Source organism: Callospermophilus lateralis, chromosome 1, assembly GCF_048772815.1.
Source record: "Callospermophilus lateralis isolate mCalLat2 chromosome 1, mCalLat2.hap1, whole genome shotgun sequence".
Lineage (NCBI taxonomy): Eukaryota > Metazoa > Chordata > Mammalia > Rodentia > Sciuridae > Callospermophilus > Callospermophilus lateralis.
This window is the reverse complement of record NC_135305.1, coordinates 198625067-198652720: the sequence shown is the minus strand read 5'-3', so window position 1 is coordinate 198652720 and position 27654 is coordinate 198625067. Positions and strand designations below refer to the sequence as shown.

At 35.5% G+C, this 27654-nt stretch overlaps 1 protein-coding gene across 8 annotated transcripts in view; it reads right to left on the bottom strand.

The window, feature by feature from the left end:
* The window catches only part of Arpp21 (cAMP regulated phosphoprotein 21), a 151002-nt gene that overhangs the window by 85445 nt on the left and 37903 nt on the right, over positions 1–27654 (bottom strand). For 5 of the 8 annotated variants that reach the window (XM_076868972.2, XM_076868946.2, XM_076868982.2 and 2 more), the window contains exons 2-9: positions 22966–23142; positions 21103–21269; positions 20180–20221; positions 19307–19396; positions 15128–15272; positions 13656–13734; positions 12911–12970; positions 12038–12178 (exon numbers count right to left, since the gene is read on the bottom strand). In XM_076868972.2, coding sequence (XP_076725087.1) covers positions 12038–12178; positions 12911–12970; positions 13656–13734; positions 15128–15272; positions 19307–19396; positions 20180–20221; positions 21103–21231 — 686 coding nt within the window. In that variant the 5' untranslated portion in view covers positions 21232–21269; positions 22966–23142. Of the gene's footprint in view, positions 1–12037; positions 12179–12910; positions 12971–13655; positions 13735–15127; positions 15273–18997; positions 19104–19306; positions 19397–20179; positions 20222–21102; positions 21270–22965; positions 23143–23227; positions 23298–24573; positions 24648–27654 lie in introns of those variants that run through there. The other 3 variants (XM_076868963.2, XM_076868955.2, XM_076868939.2) reach the window with 3 other exon arrangements.

The window sequence follows — 27654 nt, the reverse complement described above, 5'->3', positions numbered from 1 at the left end:
CTGATATTGTAACACAACCAAACAGGCATACCTTTCAGACACATCTACTTAGCTTAACAGTCATGTTTCTCCAAGTTTGCCTAAAAGTTCAAAATTTCCATGAATGAAAAATAAAGTAGAAAAATTACATGAGAGAAAAGCAAACCTTTAAAGTGAGTTGTGTATTATTTTACATGAAAAAGCAATAAAATAGTATGCACAATCTAGTCTCAAGTGCAAAGATAACATCTGATATATGCCCAGGTTCTTGAAATTCTAAAAATATTTCAATTTTTATCCCAAAAGTGCCAAACGATCAGTTAAAATGCTTGCTATTTGAGTGAATCTTCAATTTTAGGATTAGTCTCTGAGTAAGATTTAGGATTAGCTTCTGACAACTTTAGGCTCCTTAGACTTTCAAAACCTCCCAAGTTAAAAAAAAATTAAAAAAAAAAAAAGAATTGTAATGCATTCTGCTATCATACAGGAAAAAAAACAAAAAACACCTCCCAAGTATTTTCTAAGTAAGCCTCTGAACAAATAATTGAGCCTTATCCCACACATGATTTGGGTCACTGCACATTTGTTCACTTCTCTCCTGGTGCTAACTGGCAGAAGGCACAGCACTGGATACACGCGTTCAACTTCTCACTTTCGGCACTAAATTGATGGTGAATGCTTTCTTTATCAGCACCAGTGTATTTTCTTGAAAGTTTTCTACTTCAGGCTTTTCCCCCCAGTGGTAATAAACTGGCTAAAAAGATGACTTAACTATCTGTACATTGCCTTTCTTTAAATTTTTCATACTTCTAAGTGCAAATTATGTGATACATTAAGAGATAGTAGCATCAATATATCCAATGCCTCAAAACTTGGCTCTGTGAAAAGTAAAACTGATGCAGCAAGTTCATGTGAAATGAACCTGAACTAGTATACTCTATTTAACTCAGCAATAGCTTTAATAATTAGCATGCTGTTAAAAATACAGACAGAGCCAGGTGCCGTGATGAACGCCTATAATCCCAGCAACTCTGTAGGCTGAAGAAGGTGGATCACAAATTCAAAGCCAGCATCAGCAATTTAGTAAGGCCCTAAGCAACTTAGTAAGATCCTGTCTCAAAATAAAAAATGAAAAGGACTGGTGATGTGGCTCAGTGGTTAAGCGCCCTTGGGTTCAATTCTTGGTAGGAAAAAAAAAAAAGGACACAACTTTGAGAAGCAAACCTAATAAAAGTTTTAACTTTTCAGTCATTGTAAGAGTTTTTGCAATTTATGTAACCTCCTCACGAAAGAGGTATTGTTTATTTGCTTTGTTATGTAAAATAGAAAGTCATGATACTTACCTTAAATTGTTTGGGAGGATTAAATAGATATAAGATAATGCAAGTAAACTATTCAGCCCAATGCAGATAAAGCATTTAATAAATGCTAGAACCTTATCTTATGCTGTTCAGGTTTTTCTGAGTAGGCAAAATCTAAAGGCATGCCAATAAATATTGAACCAACATTTTCATTACTGTTAATTTTAATCATGACAGATCCAATCTCTACTATAATATTCAAATAATGGTTTGATTCATGTATTTCCAAATGAGGCAAAATTTTATGAAAGTAATGTTGTCTTTGGAAACTACTAAGTATGATTATTGTTCCTTGGAATGAAAGGCTTTTTTTTTTAATTAACAATAATGTTGTACAAAAAATTTTCCATTGAAAGTTACATAGGAATATGGCATTTCAGTTTGCTGGGTAAGTCCAGGATTGATAGTCCTGTTCAGTTGATAGAAAATTACCCATGGCAAGGTGCCAAGCAACTCAGTGAGACCCTGTCTCTAAATAAAATACAAAGGGCTGGGGATGTGGCTGAGTGGTCGAGTGCCCCTGAGTTCAATCCTTGGTACCCCACCCCACAAAAAAAGAAAAATTGCCCATTTTTTTTGGATGCATCAAGAAATGCTAGTTTTTTTGTTTTACTGGTTTGAAGAACAGAAGGTAAGAAGTAAAGATGGGGAAATTCGGAGATGTGATCCTCTGTGGAATCAGGAAAGATTAAAGTGGGAAGGAAAAACTGGGATAAAAGTTAATGGGTAAATGTTTGCTTATCTTAGTAGACTCTAATTTATAGCTTGAAGATTCATTTCAAGCAACATGACATATTATTATGATATCCATAGGCACAACTAGTATTCCCTAAAATTTCCAAGGTACAATTGTTACACTGCTGTTAACTGTCAAGGCAGACAGCAGCAATGAGGGAAACTCAGGTTCTGAGCCTAATTCTTCTGTCCACAGCTTGAGAGAACTAGGTCATCATAATTTTGATCCCTCAAGAACTATTATATGTTTATGATAATATCATATGAATGGTGAACCTTTCTCTAACTGCACTAAATTGTGTAATGCATATTATCCATTTACACACTTGCACTCCCAGACTTGCAAACACCATCTACTTTTTACTCCCATACACACACATGATCTTAATGAAAATGATCTTGGCTTTGCAAGTTAACAGTGAACAGAACATGAGTATATTGTATAGTGATACTTCTCTTCAAAGCACAGTACTCACAGTACTGAACACCTGAGAAATACTTTTATGCCTGACATAGTTGAAGAACATAGAGTAGGGCTTCACCTCACTTATAAATATGCCAAGACAATTTTTAATCCAGAATTTTTTTTGATTATGGAAGTTTTCTTTTTCAGTATAATTGGGTTTACTACCCATATTAGTATTAACACTGTTTAATTTGGTTCTCTGCATAATTTTCAAAATCCATCAAATGCATATCAGTATTTTATAAGTACCAATGGGTAACAAAGGGTACTAGATTATTACTCGATTTTCTTCTTGTTTGTCCTCATTAATTGTGGACACAGATTATACTAACATTAGTTCTCCCTTCCCTGAAATAGAATAAGAAAAAGTCTTGGCTAAGATCTTGATCTACTGACTAGGTAAGATTAAGACTTGAATCTCAGTTTTCCCCCTTATAAAATAGTCTAGCTTTATCTACCAATAAAGTTGGGAGCAAAATAAATGAATAAATAAGCAAGTGAATAAATACAATGTTAAAGATAACATTACTCCATAAAAGGATTCTTAAAAATAAAATTAAGGATACTATGTTACATGTATGTTTCATTTCCAAAATTAAATAGTAAATTATTTACACCAAAGACCCATAAATAATTTCACGTGGAAAGGAATATAAGAAACTTAATTTTTCTTCTCATTGCATATTTCTGACATTAACTTCTCTTATCTATAGAATCTCATATTCTCTAAGGTATTATGAAATAATAATATGGAGAAAATATCATATCTGGACTGGGGATGTGGCTCAAGCGGTAGCGTGCTTGCCTGGCATGCGTGCGGCCTGGGTTCGATCCTCAGCACCACTTACAAACAAAGATGTTGTGTCCGCCGATAACTAAAAAATAAATATTGAAATTCTCTCTCTCTCTCTCTCCTCTCTCACTCTCTCTTTAAAAAAAAATATCATATCTGAGGAAAATTGTATGAAGTTTGCCTGACATTAATAGTAAGTCTCACTTTGAACCTGAATATAGATTAAAGAACTGTATCCTTACAAAAAAATGATAAATGTTGAATAGTTAATCACTCTCATTTGATCATTAAACAATATGTATTCCAACACCACCTAATATTGCACATATGTATATATGCAATATATTGCACATGTATTATGTGTTAATTAAAAAAAAGAACTAGGTGTTTGGCCAGTAAGTAAACTTCATGGTTTTCCTGAAAGCAATGTGATTCTCAGGTTTCTATCTCTGTCTTCTACTCAGATGATTTTCAATGCCGTTCCTTTAAAAAAAGTGCACAGTAAATTTACCATGTTTAGAAATGACAGGATGCCAGCCAACCACTCACAGATTTCTAAGAGGCACTTAAATAAATTGATGTTTGGTCTTCTTCAGAGGATTATTAAGTGAGCATCCATATCAGGATCTGCTCAGTTTGTTCACAGTGCTACTCACATACCTAGACAAAGGGAAAGAAATACAACAAACATGGGAGGGAAAAATGCATTTTTTGATTTTGTTTTGTAAATTTTTTTGCTTTATTTTGATATAAATAAAATCACCTGCAGGGAGTGAAATGCCTTAGGGTTAAAAAAAAAAAAATCCCATTTTAAGCCTTAGCCCCTTCAGGAAAATAAGCAGAGCAGGTGTTCTTTTGACCTTGGTGTGTTGCATTCTACTCCTATATTATGGGTCTGTCAACTGAGAGAGTGGAAGGTCCCATGAACCTTACTTGAGTGCAGTAATTATCCATCAGTTCAGGGACTCTTAACAAAATCAATTTATCTCATTTGCAAATATTTACTAAGTAGCTCAGTTAATTCTCTTTTCTGGAACAAACAAGCAGATTGGGCCAGTTACTAGGCAGCCCTCAGCACTCCAGGAAAACACTCAGGGAACATCCAGGCTCCCACTTTCCTGGAATCATAAGGTTGTGTCCTTAGACTTGCCCCTTAAAATGCAATCCCCAATCAATGCCTTTGGATCACCTTTTTTGCTTTACAGTTATAGTAATCTGTAACTAGTCTCCTCCAGTGGATTTGCTATTTCCATTCTTTGCTCTGCACTCTTAAAAGTAGGGGATTTAAGGCAATGAGAGTAGGTGGATGTAAAAGAGAAAAGAAAAAAAAATGTTCAAGAGATGACAACCTTTTAACATGAAAATTACCTGGGACAAGTTAAACAGTTGCTCTGACATATGCAAAGATGTTCGGATACACATGGGCTCTCATTGCCTGTGGCTAATCTTGGCCTTTTGGAAAACACTAATGCAAGTGGATGGTTTCTAGCCTCCAAATGGTACAATATAAGTGAGTATCCTACCTCTGGGATAAAGAAAAGGAGGAGAAGGTGAAAAAAACATCTAATAAAAGAACAATCAGCCTCTTTGTGCTAAACACAGAGGAAAGAAAGATAAGTAGAGAGAAAGTTGTGATGGGGGAATGGGGAAGAAAGGAAATACTGCAAATATAAAAAAGAAAGCATATCTGTGGCATAGAAAATATTTTAACAAAATCAATCTTTATATTTCTAGCCTCAATCCTAAATATAAAAAATGAAACCGTACAGAGAGTAAAGACATTATCAATATCACTTGTAGTATTAAATTGACATCGGCTCTAATACCTATAACCTAGGTTTTCAAGGGACTCATTGGATGTCACCAGCTAATCTGACAACAAATAAAGTATTCCAACAGTAAGAAATAAAAGATGCCAGAAAACAAAACATTTAATGCAATAATATGGGGCAAGGAGGGATAACTAAGCATGAACAAACACAGTGGAGTGGGCCTCACCTTAGGGGCTGCATTTGTTACTCCAACCAAATAGCAGCCAATTCTGATGAGCAGCTTTTTTGAGCCATTAAGACTCCATTTATGGACCAACAGTGTGCTTGGAGGTTACAGGTCCCATACACGCGGCTGTTCTTACTCTGGTTATCTCTGAGAACCAAGGAGGTTATAGTACTGCAAGGGCAAGTGTCTCAAAAGTGTTATCAGTTTGCTCAGATAGTAGCATCTTGAATAGTCTCTCACAAGGACACAAATATTATTTTCTGTTCCCCATGGATAGCCTTAGGCCTCACTAAAGGCAAAAGTCAACGTAGTCAACCTAGTCGCCTGCCTAGTCGTTCGTACCTAGTCGTTCGTGCTTGAATACATCCCACTTGTGAGTAGCAGATTAATCTTTTTTTTTTTTTTGGAGTTAATATTTTCTTCATGTTTATTGTTAGCATTTTAAACAAATTTTTCCATTTTCAGATAATTATAGGTTCACATGCTGTTGTAAAATAATTTTCTACAATATTATCTTACAGATTTATAGTACAGTGTCACAACAAGGATATTGACATTGATGTTGAGATAATCATGAAACAGAACATTTCTATTACTATAAGACTCTTTTGATCTTTTATAGTGATACCCACTTCTCTTGGTTTGGTTTTGTTTTGTTTTCCAATGCTAGGGATTGCCTTTTTAAAATCGTAAATCATTAAACTTACAATTTATTCTTCAGATTTTCAATTTTCTGGAACAGATGTGAGACTTGAAATTTGTATTGTCAGTGATAACTTTCACATTTGAAAATCTCACTCAGTTTTTATTTATTTATTTATTTTGGTTCTGCCATATTTATTTGTTTTTTTTATTTTTAAATATTTATTTATTTTTTGGTTGTAGTTGGACACAATAACTTTTTTTTTTTTTAATTTTTATTGTTGGTTGTTCAAAACACTACATAGTTCTTGATATATCATATTTCACACTTTGATTCAAGTGGGTTATGAACTCCCATTTTTACCCCGTATACAGATTGCAGAATCACATCGGTTACACATCCATTGATTTACATATTGCCATACTAGTGTCTGTTGTATTCTGCTGCCTTTCCTATCCTCTACTATCCCCCCTCCCCCCATCCCCTCCCCTCTTCTCTCTCTACCCACTCTACTGTAATTCATTTCTCCCCCTTGTATTTTTTTTCCCTTTCCCCTCACTTCCTCTTGTATGTAATTTTGTATACCCCTGAGGGTCTCCTTCCATTTCCATGCAATTTCCCTTCTCTCTCCCTTTCCCTCCCACCTCTCATCCCTGTTTAATGTTAATCTTCTTCTCATGCTCTTCCTCCCTACTCTGTACTTAGTTACTCTCCTTATATCAAAGAAGACATTCGGCATTTGTTTTTAAGGGATTGGCTAGCTTCACTTAGCATAATCTGCTCTAATGCCATCCATTTCTCTGCAAATTCTATGATTTTGTCATTTTTTAATGCAGAGTAATACTCCATTGTGTATAAATGCCACATTTTTTTTTATCCATTCGTCTATTGAAGGGCATCTAGGTTGGTTGAAGAGGATTTTTTTTTTGAAAAATAATTTTTCCAACCTTATTGAAAAGAAAATTTACTGAGGGAGAGTGAATGAGTTGCCCAAATTATACTGCTACAGATAAGAATAGAATCCTGATCATTTACCCTCAACTCCAGGGACTTCATGATTTTATACTTCCTGGAGACAAATGTAGAGAGAATGAATTGGTCAGGTCCAGTGGAAGTTCACATGAGATTGGAGGAGACACTGGAGGAAGTCAGCCCTTACAATTGTAGACCATGAGGGTTGATGTACATAACATGATGAATTCATTCTCTTATAAAATCATGAAATCCCTGGAGTTGAGGGTAAATGATCAGGATTCTATTCTTATCTGTAGCAGTATAATTTGGGCAACTCATTCACTCTCCCTCAGTTTTCTCTTCAATAAGGTTGGAAAAATTATTTTTCAAAAAAAATCCTCTTCATTAGATGACTATGAGAACTAAATACAACTATCTATACATAATGCCCATCTAAGTGCTTAATAAATGTAAAAGTCATCATAAATTTGTTTGCATCTAATACCCCCACTTTCAGTGTATCCCTCTCCTTACTCTATATATTTAAGTCTTAACTCTCTTTAATACCCTTGTAAATGCCTACATGAGCCATTAATCAGGTGGGTTGGTAGTACCCACAAAATCTATTTTTATTTTCTAGTGGATACTTAACATAGTGGGATTTTGATCATGCAATCATTCTCTAGATACTTGCTAGGTACCTACTATGGGTCTGCAAAGAGTTTCATTACATTTTGCGGCTTTTAAGATAGCAGATTCTGAAGTGAATAGCCAGTTTCTGTAAGCAGAGTGTAAGACTCAATGTGACAGAAATCCTATCTTGTAGTTTTTGTGTAACTATAGAGACTGAAGTCTAGATGCTGGAGTATAGATGTGTTGATAAGTTGCAGTTGCTGGAAGTGTTTTCTGTCTGGAAAATTTTGTCTGTGTATACAACAGGACTTCAAGATATGACTACTCTGCTATCATCAGGAAATTCACAAATGCTCCCAGAACCATGACTATATTAACAGAAAACCTCTAGTGACTCTACTGCAACTATCTTTCCATATTTTCTTCTTCTTCTCACTTCACTGATGCTATTATAGATATGGTATGAAGCCACAGGGGTGGTCATTTTGGTAGCTTGTGGCATTAATTCTGTAATAACATAATGAATAAGTTCACATTCTATACTAATATTATTTTTTAGATGTGGCCTTTTCATTCTTTGGGGAAAAAAGTGAAATGGAAGAAAGCAAGGCTTAAATTTAATATATGTACCCCTTCAACGAGTCACATATATAATGAGTACAGAAAATCCTGCAAGAACTATCAAATTGCAGGAAAATTCTATTATCCACTAATAGTACTGAATTGAAATTTAAAAATATCTTAACAAAAATGACAGTCCTTCAATCTATGTTTCTTTTGAGACAATGAAGGACTTAAAGAGTTGGGATTCCCATCTAATCCTTAAAATATTTTTGAGAATTTTGCTCACTGTTTTTGAGATAGTTCTCTTTAAGAAAATTGAATTCTTTAAGAATTTTTTTATTAGACTTACTGATTTAGGCTCCAGTCATGCTGACCATTGCTCCTCTGCAAGCCTCAAACTAAAACCTAGTTTGTAGGATTAAATGTAAAAATGTACATGGGACAAGGGGAAAACATCCAATATAATAAATAATTGTAGGTAATGCTATTTTAAGTAAGAGATGATATCAGCTGAGAAGTACGTCCTGAGAAAAATTATTTCCATCATGAAAGGGAAAATGTATTATATATTATATCTAAGTATGTTCAGAAAATACTAGAAATCAATTAAACACACACACACACACACACACACACACACACACACACACACCACTCTCCTAATACATTTGTCATTATGACCTAAATAGTATGACTTCATGTAAAACTAGTTTCCATGAAAACCTAAACCTTTTGAAGTCACTTATCTCTAAGTACTTGAACTGCCTTTCATTAAGAAAAGCATTATGTTGGGAAATAAATCATGGCCAATGTTTAGCTAACAGTGCATAATTATGTATGCATCTAAGTTAGAGAAGCACTTTATATACCAACAGTGTGTTAGTAAAGAAGAAAAATAAAAATTATAAAAGAATATTTTACCTCCCCAAAACTTTTAGTTGACTTTTATATCCTCAACTGACATTTTTGTTGAATTTCTCAAAGTCATAGTGCCATTTAATATAAGCATTTCTGTGTATTTGCCTTGAAGTAACACAAATCGGTATAAATTGAAAAGGTATTCTCTAAACACAAAACTCACAAGAACCCATCTAAGAAATTCTCATCCCTGCCTCCTTCCATCAAATAAATGAAAATATTTCAAATCAATATTTCAAATAATATGGTTCCCATTAACCATCACATGTCAATTGCCTTGATGAGAGAACACTTAAAATTTTCAGAGAATCCAAAGGACACCCTCCAACCAAAGACAAAGCAATGACAAAAGCAACATCAAAAATCCCAAGACACCTGGGCCTTGGATAGCCTGTTGTGAATTCTCCATTCCTATCTTCAATTCCACTTTCAATTCCATGGCAATAGAATTTTAAAATCCAACATACAAGTCTCCGCAAAATGCTGTTTTCTCTTCACTAAAACCACAAAAATGATTCAGGTCCTGAAATATGTGACGTTACTACTTGAAAAAGAACATTTAATTCATCCTCTTTTCTGATTAAGAGGTATCAATTATCCCCAAATCACCTCCACCATTAACCTTGTCCCCTAATAGCCAATCAGATAAAAGATGATCAGAAGTATGGAATAGAACAGTAGGAGTTGACAGTTTTGGATTGAACAATGATATGCTAGACTCTTCAGAAAATACTTGAAATTCCATGACATGTAGCCTTCTGTCTCTTTTGTTTAGGGATGATTTGACTCATAGAAGGGTGGGTAAAAATGGAAATGTAAGAGCAAGGAACTAAGCCAAGACTGAGTCCTGGCATTTCTGCTGGAGCTATCACATCTTCAAGAGATGCTTCCTGAACTTATAAACATGCGGGGTCTATTTTAAAATGGCCACTTAAAAAAAAAAAAAAAAAAAGCAAACAAACAAAAAATGCTGGCATTCTTTTGGAAGTTAAAAAGGGCTAATATTATGATGTTTGTTATTCAAATATTCAAAGTTTTAAAGGACAGATTATAACCTCTAGTGTTACTTGGAAACTTGCAGGAAATATTAGAGAAGAATTGGCTAATAAAAGTTTCCAAACTCATGAAAACAGTCTATAGATCCAATATGAACAGTTGAAATGTGGTTAGCCTACAGGGAAAACTAAGTTTTCAAAGTTTTAATTTTATTTAAATTTAATTAATTGAAATTGAAAAGTGAATAGCTACCATACTGAACAAAGCAGCTTTAGAGGTACTGAAGTTTAGCAAGAGTCTTAATACAAAGGCTTAATATTCTCAAAAACTGTTCTACAAACATGTTTATATATATATATATATGACTGTGACTGTGATAACAAAGAGTGTATATTATAGATAAATATATCCACCAGGTGAAACTATATCAAACTTTAATCTATTTAATCTGGAGGCTTTTTCATGTTTCCTTAAGGCCTTATAGAGAAAGAGAAAGAAAAAAAAATTAAAAGGAGGTAGTTTTTTTTTTTTTTCCAATCAGCACTTCTCTACATTATGGTACCTGGAAGCCAAAGGAAAAAATAGAATGGAGAATAGAAAACATCAACAGCCATACAACAACAAAAACGAGCAAGAGTATTTGATGGAGTGGAAAGATGTGAAGGATTAAGAGACATAACCTTTAACTTCCACTACTGTTCAAAATACGAGGCACACGTGTCAACAATCAGATAGAGTGGAAAACTGATAAATTTTAAAATGTGTTTTGCCAGTAAAATAGAATGTAACCCCAGGACTCAATAATTCTGAAGCTTTAAGAGCCCTTAAACATTATCCACTTCAAACAGTCCGGCATATATTCAAGTAATTTGAAGCCCAGAGAAGTGAAGTGCTCAGTGTCCCTGACATAATAGCCAACTGTGGTCCCAGATCTCCTAGTTTGTACTCTTCCAGTGTGACTTTCCCTCTGCCTCTCCTGAGCACAGACTGATCCCTGATGAGACAAAGAGCCTTATCTCTATCCCCACTTGTTCCAATCCCAGTGAACAGGAAAAAGAAAAAGAATATTTTAATCATGATACTCAGCTTGACACAAAAGCTCCCTTCACTAACATGATATTCCTAAAGACCATGCAATTTACACAGCTTACCAAGCACAGTGTGGAAAAATGAATTAGAAAAGAGAATATTTTACATTGGACAGTTGAAGAGTTTAACATGACTCTTGTTATAGAAGTGGCTTGCACTGTACTCAAAAGTTCCATGGGTCAAAGAGAGATAGCTCCAAGTTTCAAAGCAAATTAAAACTCATTATTATGCTTTTGATGACTCAGTGGGACAATAATAATGTACTAAGATGAAATCAAGTGATTATCTTAAGAAGAAAAATCAAATTATCATCTTCAATTTAGAGATAAAACTTAGATTCATCTAGCTCAAAACTGTCATTTTGCAGGGGGAAAAAAACTGAGATGGCAGATTTTAAATGACAAGTGCCAAATCGCACAACTGGTAGGTAGAATTGAAATTCAGAGGCAGGATTTCTGTCTCCAGGTTCAGGGGGTTTTATTACTCTGGAAACCACAATAAGATAGATGTCAACAAATCAGAAAAGGGGAAATAGGACCATTACTCTGTACATGTCATGGTTTCTTAAAAGTCTTTTACTTTCAATTTGAGTTACATTTGAACATAAAATTTCCCATGGATTTGTATGTAATTTCAAGGAGTATTGATAGAAAGAAGAGAATTATGTTTCAAGAGCTATGTAAAAGATCAGGAAGTAAATTCACTTTATTGCCTGAATTTTACAAACTTTTCTTGGATCGCAGATCATCTTCTACAGATAAATGCCACACTACTACTGATAAGAGCAAAAGATAAAGAACACTGCACATTTTAAATGTCATGTACTTTGAATTTAATACTGTGCTCTTATAAATGAACCCATAAGAGAAAAAAAGAAAATGCTAAATAAATGCAGTGATGGGGCTTACATTCTGGTGCTGCTGGTCTTGTTGATGATAACAGATTTTCCTGTTTGATCCACATTATGATCCAATCCAAAGTAAGCTGCCACCCGATGGACAAGCATCCTCTGATACGATGACATCTGAGGGAACTTTTTATAATGATTACTGAAACAGAGTTACAAGAAAAAGCGAAATCAGCATTTTCATTTCTTGTCCACAGCACATTTTACAGGTAGACACACAAAACTATTTCTCTTTCATCCAAACCACTAAGCCTTTTGCTTTCATTTCTGGCATTACTTAAGTGTCCTCATTTCGAGGCAAGATTTCCACTTATTATAGACGTATTGATTAAGCTACAATACGTATTATTGTTTCATAGTTGCACATTTCTCCTGCCAAAGAGAACTTAATATCTGTTGGAAAGTGTTCTATTTTTGTCCATGATACCTTATCAACAGAGCCAGGCAGAGGACAAATGATATGACATAATACGTGACTGCAGATGCCTATCTGGAGATGTGTCATTACCCAGTTTACAGGGAAAGCAGCACAATTATTTCCAGGCATAACTGACTGCAGCCAGCTGGAGCCCATTAAAAAACTATAATAAAAATGAAAAGGGTCGCTTCGTGGAACAGCTATTCTATGCTAATCGGTGGCCCCCTGTTTAATAGCCATTTTGTCAGGAATTTAACAAGCAGGAGCCCGCGTGGTCCAAGCAACAATCCCCATCAGCATACAACTGACTCCCAACTCCAATAACATCTCCATTTAACAAATCAAGAAACATATTAAACAATGTTTTATGCCTAAATCTGTCCAAAATGAGTAATTTAATTCAAATATCAAACTAAGATCCATCATCTCATCAGCCAGCACTGCCATTTAACATACTTGTTGTCACCAATGAAATCAATAATTTCCTGTTCCATTTTCAAGAGTATCATCCTGTCCCTGCAAAAAAAAAAAAAAAAAGAAAAGAAAATGTTAGAATTAAAGGTTTTATAATTTCCATATCCCAAGGACATAAATAGTTAATTAAATGCATGGAGAAGATTATTTAAATGTATGTGGTTACAAAACGACATCTCATTTTTCTTTAGAATGTGCCGACCATTCACTTACACATTATTTCATTTTGCTCCAGATAATTTTTTATCATTTGTTAAATCTTTGGTAGTATCTAAATTTTATAGTCAGTGTTTATGTTGGCATTCAAGCCATGAGTACCATAAAACATAACAAATAAAAAAATGTTTTAAATTCACAGGAAACTGAAGTAAAATAAAGCCCAGATATTGGATTTAGATAGGTATAAAATTGAATTGAAACCTAATTGGTTTACTTCATATCAATAATTTTATTCTCTATTTTTCCCTCTTCATCAGTTATTTCTTTTGTGACCAGGAAAGTAAAGCTAATAAACTATCATTTATTCATTAAAGTAACAACCCAGGAGTTATAAATCTATCAATAATAAACATGCAAATTTGAAACAGGTAAAAAGAAATGCAGGAGATAGTTTAAGCCATCAGGAAAGGCATGTGCATTGTACAACTGTCTTAGAAATATCTGGATAAATAACTCTAACATTTTATTTGAACCTTCCAATAATAAAGAGGCTTGTTTAATAATTTACCTGGAATTATTCTTTAGAGTGTTAATCAGAAACTCATGTAAGTCTATGCCTGTAGAATCTGTGTATTCTTGGCTGCAGTCTGAAACAAACAGAAGGGCAGAGTTGTAAGAAATGGCGGGAAGATGGGATAGAAAATGCTCACCCCGCCCGCCTCCTTTCCCTCCAGCTCAGGTACATTCTAGAAGAAGCTATTGTTATGAAAAAAAAATATGTTGCATAACTAGCAACCTGGCAGTGTGACATCAAAATGAAAATAAGGCTTGGGGATTGAAAAGATCCTGACTGTGGAAAGACCCAAATATGGAAGGGGAAGTGGGCACAGTCTGGTGTCGGGAGGGGTAGAGACAACTGTCACATGTTCACCCTGTGTTGCAAATCAGTCAGGCACAGCCTCCACATCACAGAAAATCCCAACCTCCAGAGAAGGCTCTAAAGCTTGAGATGTTACAGAACCCTTTTTCTCTTGGAAATAAGGAGGTGAAAAAAAAAATGAAAGTTCTGTTATAAGACCTCCTAAATATTAATCAGTACAAAACACAGGTGGGCACTAAACATTCCCAAGTCTTTCAGCTCTCCTGATGCTAGATAAAACTTACTTTCCATAACCACTTTAAAAAGATGAGCTTTTTGACTCTTGTGTACACCTCGAGTTTTAGGCATAGAGCAGCAAAGACAAGTGTTATAAGCCAAAATGTTGTTTGATATTAGGAGTGGTTATCCCTCCTCAGCAGATCACATGCCCAGTTATTTCTCGGTTATCTTTAAAAAGTCTACTGAAAGGTTATTTATGTGTGGCATTCTTCATTTCAACTTAACTTAGGTTTATTTTGTACAGTGATATGTATGGCAATATTCAAAAGGCTGTAGCTTTAGAAGGAATTACTTTTGGGGGCTTTTTTTTGGAAGGGGGAGTGGGAAGGGTAGAATGTATATTAAAGTAGCATGTGTATTTTTAAAAATGAAACATTGTGTGACAGTGTATGGATGCAGAGACCAAACTCAGGTAAGATGTGAATCAGGTAATCCATGAACATACAGTTCTGTACTTGCTTGGGAGACAACCTCACTGACTGACAGAATCTGGTTGCCATTTGCCTTTTAAGATAAACATGAGGGTTAAGATAGAAAACTGGGTATCATTGCTGTTTACCACTCCAAGTTAACTGGTCTAATCAATCTGAATTTAAGAGCACATTTATATTTACTCCTTTGTACAGCTTGCAATTGAAAACAGGAGATTCACATGTGAATACGAAAGATTATGTGATCCAAAAATATCCTAGCTACACAAATGATAGACTATGAACAGAAATGAAATCAAGTTCACATCTTTTACACGCACACATATGTACACATATAAAATCATATGCAGAGCCTGTCAGATGGTGAATATGCATGTGCTCTCTAGAACAACTTCTAGAACTACATATGTGCCCAAATTGAGGAAGTCAAGGAAACATTTTCACATTCACCTTTTGATAACATTCTGATCTTGGGTTTTTCAGAGGTTTTATCTTTGTTTTTATCCTTTTCTTTTTCTCTCTCAGAGTCATCTTTCCTAGATTTATCCTCCTCTTGCAGGCTGGGAAAACTGGAAAGCTGTAAATGAATTGATTCCTGTTGGGGAGAAAATATAATAATTTAGGGCCAGATTTAATAATCTCTGTCTGGTTTCCATTTTGCATAGAGGTTATTAAGTACAGAAAAATGAAAGCCAGGTGCAGACTTTTTTTTTTTTCTTAAATGGTAAAAATTAAACCTGTCAGAAAAATAATTGCCCTTTAAGGTGAACTGAACTTTAGAAGTCAAGGGGAGGTCATGAGAAACATCTAGTACTGAAACTTTGCCTCATGAATATTAACCTTAACTAAGTTAAATTCCTGTAGATCACAACTCTTATTTTTTCTACAGGCTTATTTTTAACTCCCTAGGAAAAATTCCTTCATCCATCAGCTTGCATCAGAGCCACTGTCATGTATTAAAAAAAAAAAAAAAAAAGGCTTCCGTAGTTCTTTTGTAACTCCTTATAAGGAGAAATTGGCACAAACATAGACAGACAGATTTTACGAATTGTTATTACAGATAGAACAGACATAAAGAAAGCCCTCAATAGCCATTTTATAATAAACTCCTACTTTACAATTTACAATACTCCTACTTTTAAATTTATAATTTACTCCTACAATGATAAATCAAGCTTTATGACACCAGGAATCCCAGGTATGGATTATCATGATTGTTTATAAATGCCATCAATAAGTCATTATAATATATATTTACAAGAAGCATTGCCTTTTAGAAAATGTAGCCAGTAGAATTACATTTTTTCATAAATTGTATATAAATACTTAATTTTTTTTTTCATTTTAGTATCAACTAATCCTTTCCAAAATATAAATAGATTCTCTCGAACCCTCTCTTGCTTCATATAAAATTGACCCTTTACAGTTTGGGAGCTGGATCTTCTCTCTAGTATTTATTTTGTGCTGAAAAACAGGTCATTTTGCATTAATTCACAAACACTAGTGGTTTGTCTGATAGTATGTTCATTGTTTTGAAGAAGAATGAGCCATATCATGTTCATTAGTTTTTTGAAAAAAGTTATGTCATAATTAAAATTATGACAAAGCAGCCAACACGAAGCCCATTTGTTCTTATGTAAGAGATCACATGGTGGGAAGCTTTCTTCCCAGGAGTGACATTAAAATTTATGATGTAGGGGGAAAATGTATTCCCAGTGACTAATAGTGTCTCTCATGGAAAAGCAAGCTAATGCTCACTTTACATGTGACTAAATCGATGCCGGCACCTCCTCTAACTGTGACCAATCTGGTCTTCATAATGGTTCTTGGCAAATCTGGCTAACCTAACAGGCATAAAACAAAAGTCCTCTGAGGCCAAATCTCTTTTGTTGGGAGGGGCTCCACTGTGAACGCCTGGCTAGAACAAAGTCACCATGCTTGGAAAAACAAACAAATAAAAAACATAGAGGAGGAAATAAAACATGCTCTCCTGATAAATATTTATCTCATCTGTTTTTTTTTTTTCTTTGATTGCCACATGTTTATCCTGGGGAATTGGATGTACATGAAATATGTAAAATGAAATGTGATTTGATTATAGTGCCTTTCACAACACAATTTGGGGAAAAAAATGTCTTAATTGACAAAGGTTCAAGCAGACTACAGGGTAATGATTTGCTTCTACTTGTTCAGGAAAACACTGGGGCACTTCTGGCTAAGGCATGACTGCGGGCTATGACAGGGAAGAATCGATTTGCCAGTTGATTAAGGGGGGAAACTGTGGATTGGGCACCCTGATCATGAAAATGGTCTCATTACTTCTTCAAAACCAACTGAAACATTTAGCCTCTGTAAGCTTGAATCTACAATCAAAGAGGCTTGGAAATACAATTTAAATGCAAGAGCAGAAGCACAGAAAAACTTTCACTACAAAAAAAAAAAATATGTACAAACTGATGCCATGTGTTGACAAATACTACACTCAGGAAAAAAAAACTACTTTTCTGTACATAAATACGCATTATGGTGTTGAAAGAACACACAAAAGTGCTTTAGAGTTGGTAAAAAACAATCTGTTATTTTTTAATATTTTTATTGATATACTCAATAATAAAATACAAGTGTTAATAAATACATTGGTACAGGATAAGTTTATATCCAACAACAGTAAAAGAATGATTCAAGTTGCAGTAATACACTGATAGGTAAATAGTATAACATTAGAAAAGCAAACTTCCTTTAACTTAAGGACAGACTGAACCATCAGGTATGGGTCTGAGATCAAGTAATACAGGTAGCAAGAAAGTCTTTTCCACACAGGAAAATGAAGGCAGTTTTCCAAATACTGTGAATATACAAACATTGGGGAAGCGATACAATCCATATACTGTATACTTCTGCCACTGTTCTCTGGGTTCAGTCCACACATTTTGCTAGTGCCGGTGAGATCTAATGAAGGCATTGCATATAAACTCAAAGATCTGCTTCTTTAGTCTCTAAAAAGGTAGCAGGGCCACTTGCTTATGTGTGTGTCTGGGTATTTTCTATCAGCCCCCTGTTCCCACCACTCCCAGCTAGTTAAAGAAAAGCTTGCAGGCTCTAATTCTCTCCTACAAGCTACTCTTTGTTTCCTGAGCTTGGAACCAGCAGGAACAAAGCACCGTTTGCATCTGATTTCTCTGCACCAATCATACGGAGAAACTAGATTTAGGTCCAGGTTGGACACTATGATACAGATGATGTCTTAAAAAAATGTCTTCCTGTGCTTTGTCCAATGGGACTAAAAGCAGATTGAGTCTATAGAGGCTGTCCTCCTCTGCCTGGCACTAGGAGTGGGAGACAACTGGAGCATTACTTCTGCTAGGGTCTGTCATTCCGCAGAGTTAACACGTATCATGTGCAGTACATTATAAGCCATCAATCAACATTTAATAATACAAGCCATGATATTCACATTATTCCCCCCTTTCAAATCTCCATTAAAAATAGAAGCACAAATAAAATGCTGAAGAAAAGCCACACATTTCTCAGAGCCCAAGTTAAATAAAGCAGATGTAGGAAACATAGTAATGGCCACTGAATGATAGCCTGTTCATGCCTTGTGACATGAGTGGCAGGTTAAGAAAATGAGGCTAGAAAAAAAAATACTCTTAGGACAAAAGTCTATAAGGAATTTATTTTTGGTCCTTTTAAAGAAAGTGCTCTCAATGTTCTCTATGTCCATGAAGAGAATTTAGAGTATTTCAATTAAAATGAAGAGAGAAGAGCAAAACAAAACCAAACAAAAATAAGGACATCTTAATCAATTTTCCCTCCCCTGGGCTCAGATAAATCATTTTAACTTTTGTCCTGACTGCTCTCAGCCTCTTAAAAAATAAGCAAAATTTCAGCAGCAAGACTATTTTTATAAAAGCTAATGTGCTGCCTAAAGGCAAACAAAAATAAATATGATGTGAACTTTTTCATTTTGTCATACAAGAGTTTTGTTAAAATTTAAATTTTTGGAGCCCAATAATCTTGCCGTAAGGAGCAAAACTAAAGGTAAGGAGATGCAGCGAAATGTTAATAATGTTAACTTAAATTCACCATCAGCTCAGATTCATTTCTGGATAATTTTTGCAGTATTGAGCAATCTCCACCAAAGCCCATAAAGTATGTCTTCAAAGTTCAATGCACCTTAGTCATTATTTCACAAGTGTCATACGAGCCAACGGTTGTGTTTCTTATAGGCAAGTGCTTTTTGGGGAGCTGAGAGGTAAGACATCTCCAACAAGGAAGGAGACAGGGTACTTAGGGCTATATTTGGTTCAGCCTTATCAAGAGAGAGCCTTGGAGGAAATTCAGCACTACTGTGCTTACTTTTTTTTTATTTAAGTTTTAATCTAAATTCTTTTGAATTCCTTTCCATTTGCAGTTTTCAGAGAGTCTGGAAAAAAACAAACGTAATACTCTGTGATAAGCTTTTAAACTATTTTAAAATGTCTCATAAACAGGTGTTGAAGCAAGAAAAGTATTTCTTTCTTCAGGTGTACTCTTCTCCCCCAAAACACTGTTTAATGCCAAATTCATCATCATGCACACAGAGACAGGTCTAGCTCATGCAATTCAAGATAGTGACAGGGATTATACCTGATCCTGAAGGCTTTCAGCTCCTGGTCTGGCTGTTGACTCCTCACAGACGGCTAGACTTCGAGTCAGTTTACCTTTTCCTGCTCCTGACTGGGGGGTGGGGAGAGGGGGAAGAAAGGGAGAGAAGGAGAAATAAAGAAAACAAACAGAAAGCATGCTCAGGCTGTCAAATCATCTCCAGGTCCACATGACATTTCCAAAATTTTAAAAAGCAAGTTCTAAATCTGTTGCTCAGTACTGTCTACACCTGGGCAAAGCATCAGACCTCTCTGTTGATGGGGATGGAGATAGAGGAGAAGATGAGTGGATGTATGCAAGGAACAATTTTAGCCAACTGTGCCCATTACTTTGGAAACACATGAAGAATGAATTGCTGCCATGTCATACAAATATTAAGAGAAAAATAGCTGACAAAATCAACTTCCCCTAAAATTATGCTCAGAGGGATTTGACTGAGAAGATGATTAAATGATAAAGTGTACTAAATAGCAGTACCTATTTATTTTAAGGCAGAAATCAGTTGGTGAGACTAAATCATCTACCCCAAATTTTATTTAAAATAAAAATAAAACAAAAGACTATGTGTTTTATAAAGCACCATGAAATCTCCAAATGTGAAAATGGATCAAATGTTTATATCTGCAGTTATCCAAACTCTAAATGCTGGAACTGGAAAAAAAAAAAAAAAAGCATACAGAGCAGGAAAGAAAGAGACCTGCGAACATGATCACATTAAAAGCAGACAACACCGACCCTTCTGCGACCCACCACATCTGCACACAACTGCCTTGAGTTTTTGGCAAATCCTTTATCCCCAATGTGAAATATACAACATCCACGCTACGGCTCTACCGAGAATCTCAAGAACCCTACCTTGGATTTTCTTCTCTCTTGATTCTGAGCTGCCAGCCGCCTCTGTGTGTTAGAAACAAAATGAAATAAAAAAGAAAAAGAACAGTGAACAGACAAGCAAGAGAGAGAGAGAGAGAGAGAGAGAGAGAAAGAGAATGAGAAAGTGGAAAAGAAAAGGCATCACTACCAAATGGTTGAGAAATCAACAATACTGACCAGGCATTCCAATTAAACCCCTGCCCTAGCTCCCAGCTTCCCCAAAGAGTTAATTTTCAGCTCTCTCTCTTTTCAGAAAAAAAAAAAAAATACAAGAGAGGAGAAAAGCTAGCCTTGATGTTTTTTGACCATTTTGTGATCTCAGTCTTTGCCAACTACTGGTACATAAAGAGTTAACACTTTCAAAGTTTAGTTCAAAGGAAATTGATACTTACACACCATTTCTAAGTACCCTTTGTATTTCCTCTACCAAATCTCTTTTCCCTATAAATCTTAGTGTATTTAATTATAACACTTGTCCACTTCCTTCACTCACTGCCAGTCTTATTTCCCCTATAGTGTTCTGCATCAAATCTTCATCTTTCTATAGAATTGCAAGCCCATTTTTAAAACTCAGAGAGCCCAAAGGTGTCTCTGGAGAGGCCCTGCAGGTATCGCTCAAAGTGGTCTAGCAACTGGTCCTGGGATGATGTGTGCAAATTCGGTAATTAAATATGTTCCTTGGATATTTTTCATTTCAAAAGGCATTTTAGAGTATAGTTCAATCAAGAAAAAAAAATTATTCATAATTGGGAAAGGAGAGGATTAGCATTAAATACTTCCTAACCATTTAACTAGTCAAACTCTTTTTAAAAAAAAGAAGAAACACATCTTCAAAGTATTTTAGAAAAGAAGAAAGAGAAAAAAAGCACACAGTGGTATGAGAATCTGCATCTAGCCAGGCTTACCTGCAATTCCAATTTCTCTTCTTCATCCAGACTTTCTGATTTCACTATGCCATTCTCTGGAGCGGCTGTCTCCTGCTCAGTCCTCCCTTCCTCCACTATCGCCTGGTTCAGGTCTCCTTGCTCAGACATTCTCCCAGATGCAAATTAAAATAACAAGGTTTGATGCCCTAGGAGGTTAAGATATCAGAAAACATCATCAGTGCAGCTAAAGTTTTGACTCTAATTGTTGACATTTTCCTTTTCTCCCTTTGTATTCAAATTCATATGAACCACTCAGGCATCCCCATCAATTTTATATGAAAAAGAGGATAAAAAGAGATGAAATCAAGTACCCAATGCACACATAAGAGGCAGATGCGGTCACCCCATCCACACCCCTCTGCACACATGCAAGCACACTTGTGATGTACCTTGCCATCAAAACAGATCCACTAATCTTAGATGAAGACACATTAACTCCCACACAACTACCAGTGCCCATGCCCTGCTACAAAGTGGAGGAAGAAAATGAGAATAGTTCTCTAACTCTTGAAGAGCTGAACTTCAACTTCTGGGTCAAGAGGTGGGAATGATGTTCTGCAGCAACTCTACAATGACTCCAAGATCATTTTCAAGTTTCAACCACAGACACACTTACCTAGTACAAAGAATATAGTATATTCAACAAGGGGCAAAAATCAACTGAAGAGGTAATAATTCAGTATAAATATGGGATCTAATTTTGGCAATAAACCTTTTAGGGTCAATATTTCCAGCCTTCAAACTGACAGCTACATTATTAAAAGCATAAGCCCTCTCCCAGGCTCCTGTCAGTTGCTGGTGCTGCAAGATCCTGCAGAGGAAGTCTGGCAGGCAGCTCTAATGAAGCTATCGCAACTCAACTCCGCTACTCCAGGCTCACAAGAGTCTAGTATACAGACACTGGAAATGGCTTTTCAAAGTTAAAGCCTGTTATTATTTTTTTTTCCTCCCTACCTCCATAAAATCTCTGCCACTTCCCCTTCTGATGTGCTGTCAGAGGAGGCTCATGAATAATTTAGCACTTACTTCCTCCTTATTTTTTTAAGCAATGAAAAAGGAAAAGAAAAGAAGGAAGGATGTAGGAAAAGAGGAAGGAAAAGTGGAGAGAGAGAAAGAGGCTATAACTGAGAAAGTTATTTTTTTTTTTTTCATTAAAATTCCCAAGTAACGACTGTCCAGTGATAATTAGTATTGGATGTTTCTTGGAGAGTGTTTAATTACCATTTACTAATTCAATGATTTTATTTCCAACTGGAAATAGGAAGCATAAGAAAAATCTATACCACAGCAATTTCTATTGCAAATTTGCTAAAATCTACCATGACAGAACAGATGGGATGTAATGATCTTTAAAATACACAGGCTCATTTGGCAAAGGATTGTGGGAATGTAAAAGGAATAGTTTTCCTAAAGGACAGTGTTTTGAGTCTTTAAGTGACTAATGATCAATGCTTTCGAGTTTGGGAAGGTTTTAGGATCCGGTGCATTCTGACAGATTTCTCATATTCTACTGGCACTCAGTATGTGTGGTTAACAAATTAAAAGTTCTGTTTCCCACTAGCAAACAGCTTGTTTCTCAGTGTATTGAGTAGGGGGAGGAGAAAGAACTTTGGTTGCCTTAACTCATTTATCAGAACATTTCAGTAAAAAAGCAGATCATGACCAGATGTAAAATGGAGTGAACAAATTGAGCTCTAGTTTTCCAAACTACAAGCCAAACAAGCCTCTGATATGGATCCCCGTCTACCGTGGTTACAGTCAGTGAAATGTTCCACACGAACAGGCACATTTGTGTCATAATAGTAAAATACAGATGAGGTGACAGTCAGAGAGGACCTTTACCTTTCACGCAGAATTCCTGCTGTAGGTCTTGGTGACTTACTAGCGGCTTCTGTCGTTCTACACCGGGAAAATCCACACAAGTAATCAGAGGCAACTGGCGTCCCATGTCCCCATTAACAGTTCAGAATGCCCATCTCCATGCGGTTCCCTTACACAGTTTGACGCATCATCGTCAACCTGAAAAAAGACGAAAAGTAAATAATAATAACTGCAATAATCATGGTAGGGTGAAGGACAAAACAAATAAGACTGGTTTTCTAACACTAATGACCAGCTTCCAGCAAATCACGTTCACAGCTTGATCCAGCTCCACCTGTCTCAAGCTGCCTGCTTCTTCTCTAATGAAGGCTACAGCCGGCTGTTCAAGTCAGAGCGGCACCCACGCAAGGAGCTAAAATTAACAATTGCATTATGCACTGAAGATTACTCACTTCAATTTTAACCTTTTTTAGTGAAATCTCGCACTTTGTGTTAAAAAAAAAATAAAAAAAAAAAACAAGCTTGTGTGTTTGCCTCAATGAGAACCCAATTCACCTATGAGCAACAGTCTTGCCTCCTTTTTTAACCCAAGTCTTTGTCTTAATTATAGATTAATATGATATACTTTAATTCTGTTTCTGTGACTCTTTGTGAAAGTTACTTTAGTGAAGCAAATTTAAAGTTTCTGATGTAATGAAGCATTGTCTATAAAGTTTTTTTTTTTTTTTTCCCTTAAAGTTAGGAAATAAAGAAAACTTTCCTAATGGGCATGACTAAGAGAGCTCTTTTTACTCCACTTACAGTTCGAGAAGAATTCCTGATATCCCTCTTGCCTGGTGAACAGTCTATCCACACCCCTCCCTCCCCATTAGGATTGCTCCACCAGCTGGGCATTCTGTTTGACAGCGGAAGAAACACTGTCAGAGGGATTCAAAGATTTGCAAACTCCAAATCTGTTGAAAACAATACATGCTATAATGTGCACTTTCTTTTGCTCACAACTCCTACAGGAGTAACAGCAAAGACAGCTTGAATGCAAACATAGAGATGGGCTCCTAATAATGTTTGCCAAAACCAAGCCCTATCTCTTTCCTCTTGCTGTAAAACTACTTGTACACACCTGCTAACTGCCAACAGCAGGCACACCTCTTCCATCTTATGCCCGTCTGTGAAAACCCTAACTGCCCCCGTTGCCATCCACCCTCCACCAGTTTAAATAAGCATGGCTGGTTCCTCACAGGATTTCACTGTGTCTGCTCTAACAACACTCTGGGTTATGAAGCCAATTATTGTGCAAGAAGAAAACAACTGTTGAAAATACAATCACTTATAAAGGCAATAATTTCTGGATTTATTTATGCTTTATCAAGATGGGTAATTTGTCTTTAAAACATGCATCTTTTGTTCTTGGATATCATATAGCTATTGAAAGGTAAGCAAAAATGCAGTTAGAACAAAATGGATTGCTAGTCAACAGTAATTCAAATGTTTCAATTTTGACCAGCTGAATACCATAACTGACACTCAATATTAAATAGAAGTCACCATGTCTTAAAATCAGGATCTATTAACTAACACACCCATCACCTAATTTTTCTTAAAAGAAACATCAGCAATCAGTGGAATTACCAAATGCTTTTTGGATTCTGTTTTCCTTCTCCCAAGTCGAATGAAGTTATCAACAGTCATCGCCAACCCCTTTGCCTTCTCTTTCTGACTGTCATATTTGTACAGTGGCATTTAATCCAGCAGGTGAAGGGCAATGCAGTTTGAAATCTGAGCCTTAGATACATGATTCCAGCTTCAGTAGGAGGATGCAAGATATAATTCTCTCCACAAAGAAAGAACAAACTGATATTCACATAACTAACTCCAAGCGCTAACAGACTGGGTATATATGTGTGCGTAATTACCAGAACAGGGTTTTGAAATAGCACTGAGCTCTAAAGTCAGCGAGGTATTATTCTTGCATGCCTGAATCATAAAGTCATCATCTACCAAGATAAAAGAGAATATGGGCATATGGGAGTGAGCAGAGAGGAACATATGGATCACAAATATTTTTGTAACTGATTAAAATTGTTCTCTTTGCTAAGAAAGCGGTGCCAGGAAACCAGCCCTACTCCAGCATTCTGTTCCCCAAACTAGCCCCACCCTTCCACAGCCATTTAATCTCCATTTGTTCCAGGTTCTCTCATTTGCACAAAGGACCCGAACTATATTTAATGGATATGTTTTTCTGCAACATTTTGTTAATAGATACTCTGACCAAATTTTAATTTTTAGAGTTGCAAGGATAGAAAGGGGAGGAAATAGCACACAAATAAATACACAAAATAAAAGTTAGTGTAGTTCTTATCAATAGCAATGTAATTTTAACCATAATTTGGGGGTTATTATTTGATAGAGGCCAAAAACGGTCCATAGGAAATTGATCAAAAATGCTACTCACTATTTACAATGAAGACAATGAGTAAAACAATTACCATTCCATATTATATTTATGCTGTTTTTATGTCCTTAGCTTGCTTTAATTGAAGATAACAACAATTAGGATTGTGGGGATAAGATAAAGAGGGAAAGAGGAGGAAGAGCCAGTACAAAGCACCAAATATTCTGTCTTTACCACCGACAAACTGTGTCCTACTTTCGTGCATGTATCATATGTTAATCAGTGTGCTGCCACGTAGGCAAAGCAAGATCAGGATTTGATTCAAATTCCAGCAGGGATTTAGTTCTGAGGGTGTATCTAAACCGGAAATTTAGGCTGAATTCTATTTGCAAGTTGTGAAAGTCAATTCATTAGTTACTTTCTACACAGTACTTACATTAAAACTTAACCCAGAGATGACTAATCTCATCCCAGATCAGTATAGATACTTTATAACAAAACCACACAGTCAGATCTACTTATATGGACAATTGAAATGTTCCTCTTATAATTATATTTTCGTCTTTTTTAGCAGGTCACAGTTCTACAAATGAAAACCACTTGCATATCACAGTTACAGTAGACAGTTTTCAATTTTTCACATGAAATACATAAACACTGCAGAACTGTATAAACCAGAATAGTACCCATTCTCAAAACAGTTACTCTGCTAACATTTTAAAAAGATTTTGAACCTGTAAAGTTAAATTTAAAGAGAAGATATTGGAATGTAAACCTTTCAGAAATGAAAGCAACAATGAGTACTCATTGATCATATCTTAGTAAGGTGTCCAAAAACATTAAGAAGAAATTTTCACATAAATTAATTTCCTAAAGAAAACTTTAACTTTCAATACATGCATGAGAAACACTCAATGATGAGCTGTACCTTTTAATTAAACTCTTTTTGGTCAAACAAATACACAAATATTCCATAAGATTCTTGAGTCATCATGCAAACAATAAAATAATCAGAACACCATTTTGGAAGAAGAACCCAGAAGAAAAATAAAAAATCAATTCTTCATTTAAGAAAACAAATTTGGGCTGGGCGTGTACCTCAGTGGTAGGGTGCTTACTTACTTACCATGCACAAGGCTTTGAGTTCTGTCCCCAGTACTCAAAAAAAAAAAAAAAAAGGAATGTTAACATAAGATTTTAGGGGACTTAAATATATTACATAAATATTCTTGTTTAAGCTTAGTCAAAGAATTGGGCAGTTTAAAAACATGAAGTAGCTCATATGTAGAATTTCACTTTTTTTTCTTTCATTGTAAGAAACTTGAATAGAAAAATCACATAGGTCAATATTTAGCTGGATTACAACAATGACAAGAATGAATGCCAAAGCTTTGTACAAAACAGCAGTTTCATGGTAATATGAATGCTTCAAAACTAAACAAGTCTAATGTCAATGAAAACATCTAAAGCAAAAAGGTCATGTGCCAGTGTTTCATTTCTTCATTCTTGTAACAAGTACAAAGATATTCTACAGTAAGACATGATATTCAGGTCAAATAACACAATCTCCCTTTGAAATTTTTTTTCTTTCTTCCAAATATGACATGAATAAAAAATAAACAAATCAATATATGCTCCAAAAGATCAAGGCCAACAAATGATAGTACAAGAGGGAAAAGTGATATTCTGCTTTACAAAATTTCCTCTGATATATGGATGACACATACACTATACAAACTAGTTCTATGCCCTGGTTAGCACTTGACTGTACAGGTACCCAAAAAGTTGTATCATCTTCTTAGCAGCCTTGTCTTTGATAAATAAGCTTTGCTAATTATCCATATGATGTGGACCCCATAAGATGAAAGAGATTAGGTAGGGGAAATAAGATGTTCAGAGAACATTTATACCTCAATTGGAGTCAATGCACGTGGGGCCAATATGCCTCACCAAAAGAGGGTAATAAACACTATCAACTCTATACATTGTTTGTCCATAGCCTACTCTTGACATAGTTGAAGGCAGTGCAAATATAAGGCTATCATTAATCTGGGCAAGACAGCTAGATGGAATGGAGCACCTGATTGGTAGCATATGAATGACTTGCCCATCTTTTGGTATATTTTTTATTGCAAACAAAAAAAAAAAAATATGACCAAAGTCAAAGACACAGAGACTGGGGTCAATGGTCTCCTAATGCCATGTTATAAAGTAAGTCCCAACTATCTCTGACTGCACTGAGGCTGATGCTGATTTTAGTTTGACTGAATAACCACTGGTACTTGTCCAAGGATTTTCAAATGGCCTCAACTTCCATA